Source organism: Lynx rufus, unplaced genomic scaffold, assembly GCF_022079265.1.
Source record: "Lynx rufus isolate CCGP_SWC_20201006 ecotype Redwood Valley unplaced genomic scaffold, mLynRuf1.p SCAF_49, whole genome shotgun sequence".
In the NCBI taxonomy this organism is placed as follows: Eukaryota; Metazoa; Chordata; class Mammalia; order Carnivora; family Felidae; genus Lynx; species Lynx rufus.
The window spans coordinates 814,118-831,395 of NW_025814866.1; the positions used below are offsets into that span (position 1 = coordinate 814,118).

Consider the following 17,278-nt stretch of genomic DNA (forward strand, 5'->3'; position numbering starts at 1 on the left):
TTTCTCCTACTGATACCCTTAATGAGCGCAAGTGTTTCCATACGCGCCACACGCACGAGCGAGCCCGATTCTTTGATCGATTCTACCCACGGCACATCCTTGGGCTGTTTCCCCGCATTGGCCATTGTGACACGATGCTGCTGACACCCCAGCGGCCAGAAGGGGCATCTTTCCAAATGCTTATGGCTTGCTTCGGGCTCCCTCTTCCGTGAGTGTTGGTTTTCCTGTTGAGTTGTTTGTATTTTCTTATTGTTTTGTTGGATAGTCCTTTATCGGTTCTATGCTTGTAAGGATCTTCTCACAGCCGATCTTCTCTTGTCACCGTGCTTATGTCCTTTGTTCAGATTTATGTCTTTTCCATTCTTGCTTGTCTGTTTTGTAATCTTAAGAATTGCTTCTCTGTTGCAACATCATTGACATTGTTCTCTCGCCTCCAAGGTAGGCGATTTTGCTTTGTCCATTTAGGACTTTGATCCATTTTGGATCGCCTGTCGGGGGCTTGGAGTGTGGGCGGCAGGGGAGGAGCGGGAGTGGGTCCCGGGTGTCTCCGTGGGGACAGTCTCTGGCGTGTGTGCACGTTTGCCTGTGACCCGAGGAGGGGAATCTGAGGGCAAGCCGGCCTCGTTTCGGACAATGTTGAGGCTGGTGTGCACGACTTTCTCTAACTCGAGATGGCAGGATGAGGGCAGGGCCCGAGGCAGGAGGAGAAGAGGTCTTAACACAACACTGGGTCCTCACTGTGTGCCTGCCCCCGAGATACTCTGCCCATCCCCCACACTTCCGCAGCCCGCCGGTGGCTCTCACCCCCTGTGGGAGGGGCTCATTTCTTACTTGTCACCGGCTGTCTCTGCCCCGCTTACCTTCATTGGCTTGGGGGGGCCCACCCTGCGTGAGGAAGGGGAAAGAGAGGAGGCTGAAGGAACACGCGGGTCAAAGGGAAGGCTGCTGGGCTGCCCAGGCGTCACTCTGATGACTCATGACCCGTCTCTGCGGGCGCCCATCCTCCTCGTGACATCCCAGCCCACCCCGCATTCCCCTCCCCACTGTCTGGGCCCAGTTTCCATAGCAACGCTGCAGCCGGAAAACCAACAGATTCCAGGGAGAAAGACATTCCTGCATTTCTCAGTGTCACCTGAGCATCCTGTTGCACACTTGTGGCTCTGCTCCAGGAGTTCCGGGGAGACACCTACCCCTTGGAGATCCCGAGGACAGCCCAGCCCTGTTGCATTTTAGGGAAGCACTTGACTTAAGGGCGCTGGGGCGCTGGGAAGCGGCCGAAACAAAAAGCCCCACTTTGGAGCGGTTGCTAATTTCTGTGGTGCAAGTACTCCCATCACGGCCACCAGCGTGATGTCGCTGAACACGGAAAGAGATGCAGGTCCCGCGCCATTATATAGGATGTCCTCTTTCCAGACACGCGACGCGTTAGGAACCCTGAGAGTGCAAACAGGAAAGGGTAGGAAGATCATTAGACAGTCGTGAGCTTGGAGTACTGGCTGCCTTTGCTTGTAATATGATTCATTCCGTTGTAAGATTAGTTCATCAAAATGGCGATAACGGCCGTGTTTAACAAGGGGCTTGCAAACTTCCTGGCAGCTTCACAGTCAACTCTGCTAAGGGCTCCAGGGCCGTTCCTGCCATCCCTGTGTCTACAGGCTTTCCCAGACGGCCCTTTCCTCGCCTTTCCAATGCACACCTGCCGCGGGCCTCTCCCCTGCGCGCTCAGCCTCGACCCTGCAGCCTCTCGGGCTGTACCCGCCACATTCGCACACTTACCATTAGTTGCAAACCAATACCTTCTTGGCTGGTTTTTGTTTTCTTCTTTATGATTTTCTGTGTTTTTCGAATGCTCTGCAATGAACCTGTGTTTCTTTGATGATTAGACCCGACTGATTAAAAAAATCTTTTCTGACTATGGAGAGTTTGGGGAGAGGGAGACCTAAATACTGAGGTTATTATTTACAAGGACATAATCAAGTAGCAGATAGGTAATTATTTGGGCTCCATGGCTCAGAGGAGCCACTGGTTGGCCAGGGGGCCCTAGGACTCCCTGTGCTTCCTAAGACGGCCTTCTCCTTGGAATGACAGCCAGGGCTTGATCTGTTACGCGGCAGCCAGAAGACACGATTTTGCAGTTGGGTTGGGCATCTGTGCGAAGAACCCCATCCCCCTGAGACACCCAGGGACAGAGGTGGCACTGTGGGAATTCGGAGACTGGGACCTGTGCCCAAGTGCGGCCCCTCCCCGCTCTTCTTGCTGAACCTCTGTCCTTGCGCGGGTGCTGGGTCCGTGGGCCCTGCACTCTCCGTGCTGCCTTCACTTCCCCTTGCAAACCAGCCTCCCCTCTCCTTTCTCCTGATGCGGGCCAGGTGCCCCTGCTCGGGGAGCCTTCCCTACCCCCTTCCTAGATGGGGTGTGGCGGGCCCCGTGCTTCCTTGGTAGCAAAGGTCTGCTTCAGTGGCGACCCGCTGGGTGTGGCCGTTTGCAGTACCCCCACTAGTGCGTGTGCTCCCTTCCGTGAGCTGCCGCCGCCATTTCCCCTCCTTCTGGAACTGCTTCCCGATCCGCACCCTCCGCCGCTCACTGGCCTCGTGGCACGTGTCCTGAACTCTGTCCGTGTCTGTTGGGGCCTCAGTCAGGGCCCAGCGCACCCAGGCTGCTGCAGAAACGAGCAGAAACAAGCGGCTAGGCTGGGGCCGGCCCTTTGCCCCCGGTTGCCTGGAGGGCACACCTTGCTCCGCCCAGCGGGGCCCAGAGAGCACTCCGCCCTCCGCCCACCACCCACCACCCACCACTGGGGGTCTCTTCCTGGAAGGCTGCAGCAGCCCAGCCTCCCTGAACACCGCCCCCAACTCCGACCACTACGGCCCCGTCTGGCTCATGACCTTGACTCCCTCCCTCCCTTCTGCTCCCTCAGTTTCCTCATCTGCAAAATGGTGGTTGGGGTCAGGATTCCGGGGGAGACGCACATCAAGGCACCGGAGAAATGGTGATGGTCTTGTAAGGGTCGCTTCCTTGGCACCTCCCTTAGGTTGCCTTGCAGTGTCAGGAGGGAGGCTCTGTGTGTCACCTTCTCTCTTCAGCAAGTCTGTCATTGCCTTGACGACACAGATCCTGTCCTTCGTGTCTGCGTGCTCTTTCCAGCCCTCCGGCCCGAGGCCATATATTGACTGACTCCCGTTGGGAGAGGAATCAAGGTCTTCCTCCAGCCTTGCTGTCAGATGAGCTTCTAGACACCAGCTCTGGCCTCAGTACTGCCCGAAGGAGTGAGGAGGACGGAGGAGTGGGTGGCTTCTGCTGGAGGAGGGCCGGGGCGTGTTCCAGGGCGAGGGCAGAGCCCCCAGACCCAGTGCACGGTCGCCGGGGCTCCCCGAGCCCCGGACGGCACCGTGTAGGGCAGGGCGAAGGGGGCTCCCTTGGGAATGAGGGTGGAGAGCCCACCCGCCACCGGCGGCAGGTGGCGGAGAGCGGGGCGGGGCTCGCCGCGTGCTCACGGGGGCGTGTCTCTGCCGCAGGTGAACGGGAAGGAGCTCTCCAAGCTGTCTCAGGAGCAAACCCTGGAGGCCCTGCGCTCCTCCAAGGAGCCCCTAGTGATCCAGGTGCTGAGACGCAGCCCCCGCCTCCGGGGGGACAGCTCGTGCCATGACCTGCAGCTGGTGGACAGTGGCACTCAGACCGACATCACCTTTGAGCATATCATGGCGCTGGGCAAGCTGCGCCCGCCCACCCCGCCCATGGTCATCCTGGAGCCGTACGTCCTGTCTGAGCTGTGAGTCGCCCTCAGGAGGGCCCCGGGCCCTGCCTCCAGAGAGGGCACGCCACCCAGACGCTGCCTTGCCGCAGCTCTGGGCACGGCAGGGAGACCCCGACTGGCCTGTCCTCTCAGGCGGGAAGCAGGCTCCCTGGCCTCCAGAGCTGACTGTGGCATCCACGGGCTCAGAAATTTCTAGGCTTCTAGCCTCAGGCTGGACAGCAGCCGGTGAAGGGACCAGGGGAGGCTGACATACAGGTTCCCTGTGGTAGCTACCCCAGGGCCAGGGGACTTTGCTGCCTCGGCCCTTCCTTCTTCCTCCTCTGTCCCCCTCTGCCGTCCATTGTCTTCTGCCTCTCAAGCCTCCCTCTCTGAATCTTCCACCATCCTGGTCTGTCCCATCCATCTCTTCGGCTTCTTTCTGGCCCGCTCAGAAGAAGGGCCTCTCGTCCAGGCCCGTGGCTCACTCCGCTAATCTAAAGCCGGGCTGCAGGGAGGTAGTCCCGGGATCCCCTCCTCTGCCGAGAGCGAGGCCCCTGGCCGCCAGCAGCCACGCTGAGCCTTGGGGCCAGGAGGGCTGCCCCTGGAGGTAGAGCGGGCCCTCCTGCCCTCCCCAGCAGTCCTCTGGGGCCTGGATAACTCCTGGGGGCGTTGCATGAGCGGGGCCAGTGCCAGGTGGGAGGGACACCTGTAGTTTGGAGAAGTTGGTGCCCTGTCGGCCGGTGGGGGCTGGGCGACGGGGTGGGGCGGGGTGGGGAGAGGTAGGCATGCCTGTGTCCTCAGTGCAGTCCCCTGCACACTCCTGTCCAAGAAGCGTCCCCGGCCTTTGCATGGATGCATGTAGCTCAGAAGCAGGGGCTCCGTGCTGAGCGCGCTGGGACCGGCCAGCCTGGGGGCTGAGGCTAGGGCATGAGAAGACCAGATGGTTGGCCTGACCCCCCTTCTCCTGGGCAGCCCCCCCATCAGCCATGAGTATTATGACCCAGCGGAGTTCATGGAGGGCGGCCCACAGGAGGCAGACCGTATGGACGAGCTGGAGTATGAGGTGAGCCAGGCGGCCAGGCCGGGACAGGGCCCACAGCCAGCTCCAGGGGCCAGCCCCGGGATGGCTGTCTGTCGCCCGGCTCAGGCCTGGCTCCTGTTGTCTGCGGGCGGCCGAGCCTTGTGGCCCTTGCCCACGCGCGACTGGTGCCTCAGGCTCACGGGCCAGGTTGGGTCAGGTTGGACCGAGTCGGGGAGGGCACGGGAGAGGTCCCTCAGCCAGTCCGTGTCAGCGAGTGTGTGTCCCACGCATGTCCGTGTCCCGTGCGTCCCGTGTGTCTTGTGTGTGTCTGGGCATTTCCCGGTAGGGTAGGCCGTGGCACACTCGCGCCCCTGGGGATGGCAAGAGAGACCCTCTGAGTCGGAGGCTGGAAGCTTGGCTCAGGTGATGTGCCGCTGCTGGGGGTGGGGCTGGGCTGTGGGGCTGGGCCGCGGCTGCCGGCCGTGCAGCACGCCTCCGCGCTCACACGTTCTGGGGGCTTCCTTCCTCCGCGCCCCCCATTCCCCGCGTGGCAGGAGGTGGAGCTGTATAAGACCAGCCACCGAGACAAGCTAGGCCTGATGGTTTGCTACCGCACGGACGATGAGGAGGACCTGGGCATCTATGTTGGAGAGGTACGAAGGCGGGGCGCAGGAGTAGAGTGTTCTAGGAGGCGGTGGAGCCCCACGCCTCCTCCCTGTGTGCCAGGACATCAGGGCCAGACTCTGATGGTGTCCACCTGCACGGCACCAGCAGCGGGGGGAGGCACCGTGGTGGCGGGTGCTGACGCAGGGTCTGGCACGTGGAGAGTCCCCGCAGCTACCCCTGTGGCCCGTCCTTGCCGCCCAGGGCACTGAGGCCGCGCATAAAGAGCCGCCGGCTGGGGATGGGGCCTGCTTAGCATCACATAGGGCAGCTGATGGCCTCCGTGTGTGTGTTCATCCCGGCAGCCCTCCCCGGGGGGGGATGGGGACAGTGATGGGGACAGTGAGCGAGGCCGAAGTCCCAGCCAGGCTTTGTTCCCCTCCCACGCCCTGCAGCCAGCCTCTCCCGGTACTCACGGGATCCTTCTTCCCCACCGGCCCATGGCAGATGTCTGTGTGTCCGCAGGAGGGTGGATGGCTCCCCAGCTGCCCCCCACGTGCTGGTAGAGCTCTGGTCAAGTCAGCCTCCGTACGACTGTCTGACTGTCCACCAAGCCCCAGGGCTGATATTTTGGTGTGGATGTATGCAAGGGAAAGTGTCCGGCTGCCGCCACTTACCCAGCCAGTGACAGGTTTCCATGCAAAAAGAGTATACGAGTGCCAGCTGGGGGCACGGGCCTGGGCCTGGGGGTGGTGGCCAGGGGCTGGGAAGCTCTCGGCTGGCAAGTTCGCGGCTCGTGCTGGGGAGCGGTGACTAGCCCAAGACCCGGTTTTGTTCCTGCCTCCTGGAGCTTGGAAGTTTCTGGTCTGAGCTGCAGACGGAGCAAGCAAGGAGGAGGCTTCAGTTTGCTTTGGGGGGTTGGGGGTCCCCAAGGTGAGGCTGCCCCTTGCTACCCAAAGGGAACCTTAGCGAAGCGTGCCGGGCCACCGTGATGCATCTGCCTTGCAGGTGAATCCCAACAGCATTGCAGCCAAAGACGGCCGGATCCGCGAGGGCGACCGCATCATCCAGGTGAGCAGGGCCGGCAGGCCTGACCGAGGCCTCGCTGCCCTGGCCGCCCAGCTACCGGTCCATAGCCAGCCCCAGCTCTCTCCGGCTGTGCCTGAAAGCAGGGAGACAGCTGGGTCTCCTCCCTCTCCTGTACTGCTGCCCCTGGTGGCTCCCGTGTGCTCATGGGATCTGCTGGCATCGAGGAGGGCCTGTGCCGCTCTGGCACCTAGTCAGCCTCTCCATCCATCCTGCAGGCATGAGCACCCCCCCCCCCCCCGCCCCACGCCACATTGTCCTCGGGGCACAAGTGCTCTTGCACGGGCCGGGCTGTCCTGGTCCTGAGCACCTTCCAGCCAGTTTCCATCCTGTCAGAGCTCCAGAGCCTTTCCTGGCTCACGGTGCTCTGCCTGGAGCTCCCTGCGAGGGCATCCGTGCAGTTCGGCCGGGGCCCGTGCCACAGCCAGCCCTGGCGTTCTTGTTGACGGTCCCTTGGCTTGTCACAGATAAATGGCGTGGACGTCCAGAACCGGGAGGAGGCGGTGGCCATTCTGAGCCAGGAGGAGAACACCAACATCTCGCTGCTGGTGGCCCGGCCTGAGAGCCAGGTGTGTGTGCCCGGTGGGATACTGTGGGACCCCTGGCATCGGGCTTCTGCCTTGGAAGCTGCTGATCTGTGACAAGGGCGAAGATATGCCAGCGGCCCGGCCCCGCTGGAGGGTGGGTAGTGTCTTTGGGGCGCATCTGCCCTTCCGGCCTCGGATGGCTGAGTGTTCACCTTCACTGAGACCAGGAGGCCGGGTGTGAGGCCTAGGGGCCGCTGTGGGGGGCGGTGTCTGGGGAGGTCCTTAAAGCAGAGGGGACAGCACGGGCCTGTCTCTGCAGCTGGCAAAGCGGTGGAAGGACAGTGACCGGGATGACTTTCTGGATGACTTTGGCTCTGAGCATGAGGGGGAGCTGCGCGCACGGAAGCTGAAACCCCCCGCTGCCCAGCAGGTGAGGAAGGAGGCCGGAGGCGGGTCGCAGGGAGGGCAGATGGGAGGCCGGGGGGAGGGGGGCGGGGGGCGGCTGGACCCAAAGGCCCTTCCGACCCTCCGACCCTCCGGCCTCCGCGGGCCGCACGCTGAGTGGGGCTCGTCTTTCTGCCCCAGCTTGGCAACGAAGAGGAGAAGGGGGTCCCCGATGTGGGCACGGGCCTGAGCAACAGCCAGGAGCTGGACAGTGGGGTGGGCCGCACCGACGAGAGCACCCGCACCGAGGAGAGCTCCGAGCACGACCTGCTGGGCGACGAGCCCGCCAGCGCCGCCGACACCCCCGGGGCCCTGCGCAAGAGCCGCGACCTGCACTTCAGCATGGACTCCCTGCTGGCCGAGGGGGCGGCGCTGGGCGGGGGCGACCTCCCGGGCCTCACGGAGGAGGAGTACGAGCGCTACCGCGAGCTGCTGGAGATCAAGGGCCACCTGGAGAACGGCAACCAGCTGGGCCTCCTCTTCCCCAGGGCGTCTGGCGGCGGCAACAGCGCCCTGGATGTGAACCGCAACGAGAGCTTGGGCCACGAGATGGCCATGCTGGAGGAGGAGCTGCGACACCTGGAGTTCAAGTGCCGCAACATCCTGCGGGCGCAGAAGATGCAGCAGCTGCGCGAGCGCTGCATGAAGGCCTGGCTGCTGGAGGAGGAGGGTCTCTACGACCTGGGGGCCGGCGAGCCCAAGAAGCACGAGCTGTCGGACATCTCCGAGCTGCCAGAGAAGTCGGACAAGGACAGCACCAGCGCCTACAACACCGGGGAGAGCTGCCGCAGCACCCCGCTGCTCGCAGAGCCCCTGCCGGAGAGCCCCCTGCGGCGGGCCGCCGCCGCCGCCGCCGCCGCCGCCGCCGCCGCCGCCGGCAACTCCAACTTGAACCGGACCCCTCCCGGCCCCGCCGGCCCCACCCACCCCAAGGCAGCCCCTCCGCAGGGGAGCCCCGCCAAGTTCCGATCTCTCTCCCGGGATCCCGAGCTGGGCCGGAGACCGCACTCGGAGGAGCGAGTCCGCCGGAGCCCCAAGCCGGGCGTGACCCTGGAGCGCGTGGGCCCTGAAGGCAGCCCTTACCTCTCGCGGCGCCACCGCGGCCAGGGCCAAGAGAGCGAGCGCTACCACAGCTGTGTGCAGCTGGCCCCGCCGCGCGGCCTGGAAGAGCTGGGCCACGGGCCCCTCACTCTGGCCGGCGGCCCCCGGGTGGGCGGGGCAGCGGCGGCCACCGAAGCCCCCCGCATGGAGTGGAAGGTCAAGGTGCGCAGCGATGGGACCCGCTATGTGGCCAAGCGGCCGGTGCGCGATCGCCTCCTCAAAGCCCGGGCCCTGAAGATCCGGGAGGAGCGCAGCGGCATGACCACCGACGACGATGCGGTGAGCGAGATGAAGATGGGCCGCTACTGGAGCAAGGAGGAGCGGAAGCAGCACCTGATCCGGGCCCGGGAGCAGCGGAAGCGGCGCGAGTTCATGATGCAGAGCCGGCTGGAGTGCCTGCGGGAGCAGCAGAACGGCGACAGCAAGGCCGAGCTCAACATCATTGCCTTGAGCCACCGCAAAACCATGAAGAAGCGGAACAAGAAGATCCTGGACAACTGGATCACCATCCAGGAGATGCTGGCCCACGGCACTCGCTCCGCCGACGGCAAGCGGGTCTACAACCCTCTGCTCTCCGTCACCACTGTCTGAGCCCCGCTGTGCTCCGGGGCAGGCCTTCTGCCCCCCTCCCCCCCCAGGTCCGGGGAGCCTCCCAAGACCCTGTCCCCGGCTCTCCCTTAGAATCTAGTGTGTGTCTGTGTGTACGCACGGCGCGTGTGCACCTGTCTTTGTGTGTGTGCACAGGACCTTGTTGCCAGAGAGAAGCCCCCGAGGAGAAGGGATGCCTCTCTCCACCGGCTACTTCCTGCTCTCCAAGCACAGCGGCCACGTCGCCAGCTGGCACGGGGGACACCCTTTCCGCTGTGTGCCGGCCACGCGTGCCTAACGCGAGCGCAGGCACACGCACGCGCACACGCAGTCCCCTCTCCGGAGCTCTCGGCGTGGGTACTTGGGGACGGGAAAGGACTGAAAAGGAGAGACGAAGAGGACCGTCCTAAGCACAAGAGAATGCCTGGCTGTGAAGCTGAGCTCGGCCTCGCCCCCTGCCGGGAGACTTGGTGATTTGTAGACAAAGGCACCCCTGAGTTTTGTGGTTTTTCTCCCTTTCTGTGCTTGCCGGTGGTTGTTTTTCTGTTTTGTGGACTTGCCCTGGGGGCTGGCGGCTCCTTCAGGCGGCCTGACAAAGCGGAACCCCCAGTGATGGCTGGGAAGGAGGTGGGTGGGGGGGGAAGGAAGAGAGGGAGGGCTGGGGCAGGGGGAGGGAAGGGTCGGGGAAGAAGGGGAGAAGGGGAAGCAGCTTTCTTGGTGGTCTCCGCCGTGAGGTGTGGGGATGGGCAGCCTTCGATGCGGCCTGCGAGGCCCACTCTGGAGCCCACGTCCTTCCCCGATGACCGAGGGAGAGCCAAGATGGAAGTAGCAGTGGAAGAACCCAGTGACAAGACCCGTGCTGACCTTAGGGAGCGGCCGCACCCAAGAGAGACGGGCCGGCCGGCCAGCCGGGTTGCCTGGGGAGAAGACGCTCCCTAAGTGTGGACCCGGCCCAGGCCTCGGGGCCATCCCGGCTCAGAGACCCTCAGACCGGAGGCACACAGGCTGCCTGCCCCTGCCCCCCCATTGGCATTGGGAGAATAAAGTAAGCTGCCTTTTTGAGGTGACTCCTGGTCTCTCTGTGTTCATTCTCGTTGGGCCAGGAGACGGGAAGAAGGTTTTGGGGGGCGGGCACGGGCAAGGCATGGGCCAATTGAAAGCTATGCTCTGTGCCTTCTCGGTGTGTCACTGAGGAACGGCAAGGTCTTCTGAAGTCCGTCGTGTACTCTGGGAGCACACACGACAGTCACCTGAATTATTTCAGAAGTGTGACGTGGTCACAGGGATGGCGCCCAGATGCAGGAAGGATGGCAGAGGACTGGCTTAGCGCCGGTGGCAGGGCCTGCCTCCGGCATGTGGGTGAGGCAGGCACTAGGTGGTCTAGCGGAACCCTTGAGAAGTGGGCTCCACCCTCCTCCCCCCCCCCAGCTCAGGAAGCACTCTAGAAGAGGGAAGGAGCTGGGAAGCTCTTTTTGAAGTATATTTATTTTGAGAGAGAGCGCACGCAAGTGGGGAAAGGGCAGAGAGAGGGAATCCCAAGGCTCCACACCATCAGCACAGAACCTGATGCAGGGTTCGAACTTACAAACTGTGAGATCAAGACCTAAGCCAAAACCAAGAGTCGGATGCTTCACCAACCGAGCCCCCCAGGCGTCCCAGAGCTGGGAAGTTCTAGAAGGCACAAACTCCTCTCCTTATTTGGGGACCCCCACGGGGCCTAGTACGGAGCTTGCTGAGTAAAGGTCTTTTGGCCACATGGGTGAACATCTGAGTGGTCAGAGGCCCCTTCCATGTTGGGAACTCCCAGAGGGGCAGCCAGATGTTCGTGGTTCCGTTCAGTGCAGCAACTGGGCATGTGCTAAGTGCTGGGTGGGGGACCAGGGCCCCAAAGACCGCAACTCCGGGGGCCCCAGCTCGTCTTGTGTGCAGTGCCCCCGGGGTGGGCAGCACAGCAGTGAAGGAGCTGTCTCCCAAGCATGCGCAGGACGCTGCCAGCAGCCGAAGTGCACAAGGAGGCATTAAAATTGTATTGAAACATCAGTGTAGGCCTCTCATTAATCCCCCCGATTGACTGAGATGGGTATGAGCGGGAAATCCCAGTAAGTGTTTCCAGAAGCCACCTGCTCTGTGGGAAAGGCTGGGCCCTGAGGGCGGGCCACAGCGGGGGGTGTCGGGGGGTGGGGGGAGAAGGCCCGGTCCATCACACCGCAGGCCTGGAACCCCCCAGCACACGGGGAGGGAGGAAAGGGCTTGTTGGTGAAAAGGGGCAGATGGGAAAGGAAGGGGTTGGGGCTGGGGACAGGCTTTCTCAGCCCTCCTAGGCCTCTGGAGCCCAGCACTAGGCACATCTGTTCTGCAGAGGGGCCAACTGGGCCCCAAGCAGGCCCCATAGAGGACGGGGCCCCAAAAGCCTGGCCCCGGCTGCGGGAAAACTGGCTGGAAGCCAACTGGAGACTGGGGCCAACCTCTCTGGCTGCTGAGGGACTCACTTTGATGGCTCTAAAGGCACCCCATTTTTGTCTGGGAGGAGAGAGTGCCGGAGGCCCAGTGTTCTTGGGACGTGGGCCAGGACGGGCCCATAAACTGTGTGGAGTCCCTTGCCACGTGGAAGCTGGCACCAGGGGTCCTGGGAGAGGTGGCGCCAGGAGGGCCAGCAACCCTTAGCTATTGCTGCCCTGGAACGGACGTCACGTTTGGGTCCTATTGCCGTGGAGCAGAATCAAAGAGCCACCGGGCAGCCACAAGCGGCCACTGTTCGCCCTGCGTGCCTGGCACAGGCTGTTGGCACAACCCCTCCCCCTTCACCCCTCGGCAAGGCGGGGGAGCAGCAATCCCTGCCAGCAGGCGCCCCCCGAACCCCCCACCGCTGGTTTCCCGGAAGTTCGGGAAGCCCATCAGCCAGCGGTCCTAGCCTCGCCTGACCCTCGGGGGACTCTCGAGGGTCCCGTGCTGCTCCAAGTCTCCTGCTGCACCCCTGCTTCTGGGAAGGAGTCAGCCCTTCCCCACAGCCTCCATTCCTGTCACTTTGTCCCCACCCACTTCGAGGACTGAGAGTCAAGGAGCGGGGAGAGGCTGGTGTCCCCTAGCCCGAAGGAGGTCCCCAGGCAGTCCCAGGTCACAAGCCACCCTCCACACACCCGGGCCCTCCCAGTGCCACAGAGCACTAGGTGCTCAGGGGAGACGGGGCACTGAGACGAGATGCAGGACGAACTGGAAGAGGCGAGATTGGCTCCTCAGAGACGTGGGGACTCACGTCACCTTTCCTTCCACTTTCCCGTGCCTTCTACGCGTCCCGCTGGACACCACGAAGTGAGAGCACAGGGGGAGGCAACACGGAGGTGGGGTGCGGGACCTGGAGGGACCACCCCGCCGCCCGCCGCCAGGTGCAGCGGCCTTAGCCGCACCAGCGAGTAGGGGGGCCCACGACGCCCCACGGCAACAGCGCGGGAGGTACGCGCTCGGGAGCGCGGCTCGAGCCCGGGGCCCCGCGCAGGTGGCGCTGCACCTACGCGTGCTGCTGACTGCCACGTTCCAGGGAAGCCGGCCACGGCCCCTGACTTTCTCTGGGCAGCTGCCCTTCTGCTGGCAGGTCACCGGGCCCTCTCCCAGGCGGGCCACAGAGACCCTGCCGTGCAGCGGCCGGGTGAGGGCGGGAGAGAACGAGGCCGTCCCCTCTGCCAGAAGACAGCAGGTGCTGGGTAGAAGCGCAACCCCACGGCCTGCCTAAACCTATGCGGGCAGCTGGGAGAGGCAGAAGGCAGACACTGTGGGCACCGGGCAGGGAAGGCCCAACTGGGGCCAAGGAAGGACAGCTGCGACAGCAGAGCGAGGCCCCAGCCAGTGCCTGCGCCATCCAGGTGGCTAAGGGGACCGGTGGCCCAGCTCTGCGCATGTGCAGAAGGCACGACAACGCGAGTCGGGAGCCCACGTCCTGAACACCGGTGACAGCCAGCAACCGTTTATTGAAAGTAGCAAGGAGGGCCCCTCGGTGCCACCTTCAAGCCTGGATGTGACTCTTGGCACTGAAGGCCAGGTAGTAGATCACCAGGCCGATGGCTGCAGCCAGTACCTCGGTAGAGACCCAGGGTCCATTCCAGGTGCCCTGCAAGAAAGGAGACCAAAGCCACCTCAGGGGAGAGAAGGGCGAGGAACCAGCCAGCCCCGGCCACCTGCCCTCTAGGGCGCGAAGGCACACCGACCCTCTCCCGGCCCGTCCCCACCCCTCAAAAAGGGCAAGGCTTGTGGCGTGCTCCCTGCTTCCCCTGAGACCGGCTGGCCTCTTCAGCACGCTTACCCGATGGTCCACACTGACTGTGAACAGGGGTGGGATGATAGAAATGTCCTCGTTATTTCTCTGAGCCTGCAAGGAGATGCTGGGGTCAGGGGTGCCGCCAGGCAGGGTGGGGAGAGGATGGACGGGCAGGAACGTTGGCCCAAGCCACGGAAGACAGAAGAGCCGGGCAAGAGAGAAACGCGGAAGGTGCGAGCACAGGCGTGGCAGGTGGTCAGGAAGGCACGCCACCCCCCCCCACCCCCGACCCTGGGTCAGCCTTCTCTGTGAAGGCAAGGCCCCTAGCGGCCTGGAGCTCGGGTAAGAGGCACTACAGGGCGAAGGTGGCCGTGGAAGTGAGGTGCACCCTCCCTCCTGTAGGCCTGGGCGGGGCTCCGGGTCGCTGATACTCACCTTCCTCAGCAGACTGTAGGACTCCTCGTCAAAGAATCTGACCTCATAGGTGCCTGCATGGGCACTCTTGTGGTCTAGGCTCCAGGACACCTGGGTTGGGTAGGTTTGACCGAGGTGGGCACAGTGGACACATCCAGGCCCCCCGGCAGCACTGACACAGTACCACCACCCGCAGCCTGAGTCAAACAACCGCAATCCTGCTCCACTGGGCCATCCCTAGGGCTTCAAAGTCATGCCGGTGGGCAGGTGGCCTCCCCCCAAATGACAACCGCGGCATCAGCATCCCTTACCTGATAACGTCCCACGTCCTGGCCCCGGGTCACGGGAAATTGTTTTCCACTGACATCAGCATAAAGAGCCATATTCTGGGACGGGACAAAGAGAGAGTCACCTTCTCCCCCCCCCCCAAGTCAGCAGAAACCCCACTGTGCTGCTCACAGCAGCACTCGTGGCCCGTGGGCAGGGAGGCTGGGCACACTCGGGGACCACACTGTGTCTGGCAGGGGGCACCACGTAAGAGCCATGGACGTAGGCCTGCCGCAACCGGAGCGATGCCAGGAAGCCGACCCCCGTCGATGCTGTTACTGCCTCTGCACATCTACCCGCTATGGCCCGACCTCCCTAACCCACGGCAAGCCTGTTAACTGTGAACACGGGTGGGGTAACTGAAGTATACTCATTCCTCTGAGCCTGGGAGAGGGTGTTGGGGTCAGGGGGTGCCCCCGAGCCACCCAAGGAGTGTTGCACTCAGAAAAGACCACCTAGGCAAACAGCAACCAGGAAAGGGCTCCGGGCTATGGGCGCTCAGGAGCCGAACCCCTGCTGTTTCTCATTTCCCAGCACCCTTACAAGGCACAGCAAGACGTCTACCTACGTTTCCACACCGAGGCAGACTAGGAAAATGTTCTCTTAACACCTGCTTCACACAGTCTGGCCTGGTTGTGCCCTACCCTCTCTCCTCTACCCGTAAGTCAAAATCCTCAATCTCCCTCTGTCTACATGGGTCCCTGGGTCTGATCCCATCAACTGCCAGTGAGGACCTGATGCCCAAGGTCCCAGGCTCCCTGTGGACCTCTGGCTCTGGCTGAATCCCCCCTGGACCCTGCCTCACCTGGACCCTGTTCTTGCACGTCAGGGAGATCTCCACGATGAAAACGGTCTCAGTGGAAATGACGGCATCCGAGGTGGTGTAGTAGGAAGGGGTGATCTGGGGCTCCACGCAGGCCTCTGCTGTGGGGAGAAGGCAGACGTGCTTACGTAAGGCCCAACTTGTGGGTGCCGGGCTGGGGGGCAGAAGGGACTGCCCAAACCCACTTCCCAGACCTTGTCGGCTGACACACGGGGCCCTTTGGAACCTGTCAGGTGGGATGTGAGAGACAGATCCGAACACTCAGTCAGAAGTGCAGTGGCGGTGGAAGGGGTAGGGTGGGATGGCCTTGAAGGAAGGCCAGGGCTGCGAAGGCTTTGTACAGGCGGAACCTCAACGGAAGGGCAAAAGAGCAGGTGAGCGAGCACGCACGTGGGAGGGGGTGGAGGCGGCAGCAGCAGGACGGACTCACCGCACAACTGGGGCCTGTGGCTGGACCTGTGGACACGGAAGCCACGCGAGGGCTTGGGGTTGCAGCCGGACCTCGATTCAGAGCCGTGCACAGCCCTGGCCGGTTTATTGAAGGCACCCTCCGCAGACACCAAGCATGGTGCAGCTTGCAACCCGTGAGGGCTTGAGATGCAAGGGTCTCTGCCCCCACCCACGGCCGGCAGAAGGCCAAGACTGGCCCCAGTGTCTCCGAGGGAAGGAAACGGGCACAGCTTGTACCCTTTAACAGGGCTGCCCCGAGAGAAAGGAGGCTGCCTCAGCCATCATCACGCTGCTCGAGGCTGCAGGGAAGGAAGGACACTGCCTAAATCACAGGGTGCCAAGCAGATGCTACCAGTGGGAAAGTTCTCAGCCAGCTGCTCTCTGAATGTGTCCTGGCACAGCCATGCATGAGGCAGACAGAGAAGCTTTGCAGCTGGGCAGCAGGAGGAAGATGCCTGGGAACGTTAGTGGGGGCTGGTTCTCAGGGGCCACATCTGTGCCCCGCTAAGCTTGGCTTTTTTCCTAAGGACCTTGTGGAGCACCACAGGGTTTTACAGTCAGGTTTGTCCCTTCCAGACACCACTGGCTACACCATGGGTAATTCCTGAGGGGCAGGTGAGAAGGGCGCGGGTAGGGAAGCCAGTTAGGCTGATGAAACCCTCCAGGCACCAAAGGCACTGGCCCGAGTGGCGGCGTGGTGTGGCGCATAGGTAAAGTGAATGTGTACAAAGTGTCCCTGACTCAGGCCCCCCCAGACTTAGCGCTGGCTCCTGCAAGGACCTCCTCCTCAACACGCTTCTGGACTCCAGTTCCTGAGTTCAACCCCGCCACCAGGTGTTAAGAATCCCTCAAGAATGTACATGTAGATCTGACCGTGGCTCAACTCTGCTGAAAAGCCCTGTAAGAATACACCAGGGCCTCAGGGAAAAAGTCAAGGGTCTGGCCCGGCACTCAAGCCCTCCCCCACCCTTTTCCCCTTTCTTCCCTCTTTTCCAATCTAACTTGCCCACGTTCATGGTCCTTCTGCCCGGCCCCATCCCCGCTTCCTCTCTTCACTTACAGCTCCCTTCTTGGGGAGGCCTGGCCCCACTGCACCGGGTCAGGTGGCTCCTCTCCCACTAGCCTAGTCTTTCACTCGGATAGCCCTGCGCTGCCGAGTTTTGCTCTTGTCCGACCACCCCCACCCCCTCCAGGACTGGGAACTCCGGGTGGGAGCAGGGACGTATGTCACTTTCCCTGCTGGAGCTGGGAACGAGACAGACTCTGGTACTCTTCCTCGGAGGGGCGGACGGGGGGGGGGAGGTTTGGGAAGTTTTGGCTGTTTCTTCCAGCAGCCTGGCCGCTGGGTAAACGTGTGTGGTGCAGGAGCGTGTGGTGGCCTCGGTCGCCGCGCCCCGGGGCCACCTGCCTCTCGGAGGAAGAAGGCCCAGAACCCCGCTTCGCCCGCACCCCTCCTCCCCCCACGCACCACCAGTCGTGGGAGAGAGGCTCGCCAGAAAGGGGCTCCGGCCAGGCCGCTACCTGAGCAGCAGGAGAGGCTGGACAGCAGGAGTAGCGCCAGGGCGCCGAGAGATGCCAGCGCCGCCATCGCCTCTTCTCTGCCGAGAGAAAAAGGGAGAGACTCCCCTGAACACGAGGGGCAGACGAGGAAGCGCGACGCGTAAGCAGCGGGGGCAGCCAATCAGGCGCCGGCGGGCCAGTGACGCCACAGGCGGCACTGACGTGTCCCCTCCCCAGACCAGAGGCCTCGGTGGCCGCCCCATCAAGATGGCGACGGCGGCGGCAGCGGCGGCGGCGGCGGCGGCGGCGGCGGAGGCGGTGGCGCTCTCGGCGCCGGAAGGGGGCGTGAGAACAGGCGCGTCAGCGCGCGTGCGCACTACTGGGTCCATGCCGGCTCCCGGCACTTCGCGCC

The 17,278-nt window shown here is 63.2% G+C and overlaps 2 protein-coding genes across 5 annotated transcripts in view; one reads left to right on the top strand and one right to left on the bottom strand.

Annotated features, from left to right (window-relative positions):
• The window catches only part of PDZD4 (PDZ domain containing 4), a 30,559-nt gene extending 21,453 nt beyond the window's left edge, over nucleotides 1-9,106 (top strand). Inside the window, exons 2-8 of one of the 3 annotated variants that reach the window (XM_047098490.1) lie at nucleotides 3,516-3,769; nucleotides 4,706-4,796; nucleotides 5,309-5,407; nucleotides 6,366-6,428; nucleotides 6,911-7,012; nucleotides 7,290-7,400; nucleotides 7,556-9,106. In XM_047098490.1, coding sequence (XP_046954446.1) covers nucleotides 3,516-3,769; nucleotides 4,706-4,796; nucleotides 5,309-5,407; nucleotides 6,366-6,428; nucleotides 6,911-7,012; nucleotides 7,290-7,400; nucleotides 7,556-9,106 — 2,271 coding nt within the window. The remainder of the gene's footprint in view (nucleotides 1-3,515; nucleotides 3,770-4,705; nucleotides 4,797-5,308; nucleotides 5,408-6,365; nucleotides 6,429-6,910; nucleotides 7,013-7,289; nucleotides 7,401-7,555) is intronic. The other 2 variants (XM_047098491.1, XM_047098492.1) reach the window with 2 other exon arrangements.
• A 3,939-nt stretch (nucleotides 9,107-13,045) lies between these two features.
• On the bottom strand, nucleotides 13,046-16,994 carry SSR4 (signal sequence receptor subunit 4). 2 transcript variants are annotated; one of them, XM_047098450.1, is made up of 6 exons: nucleotides 16,888-16,994; nucleotides 14,899-15,017; nucleotides 14,078-14,152; nucleotides 13,788-13,877; nucleotides 13,398-13,463; nucleotides 13,046-13,205 (listed from the first exon to the last, which is right to left on the bottom strand). In XM_047098450.1, exons 1-6 carry the CDS (start codon nucleotides 16,952-16,954, stop codon nucleotides 13,101-13,103), a joined length of 522 nt encoding a protein of 173 aa, XP_046954406.1. In that variant the 5' UTR covers nucleotides 16,955-16,994; the 3' UTR covers nucleotides 13,046-13,100. The 2 variants fall into 2 exon arrangements, with proteins under 2 accessions (XP_046954406.1, XP_046954407.1); XM_047098451.1 differs by having other exon boundaries at nucleotides 14,899-15,014; nucleotides 16,888-16,993.
• Nucleotides 16,995-17,278: the final 284 nt, after the last annotated feature.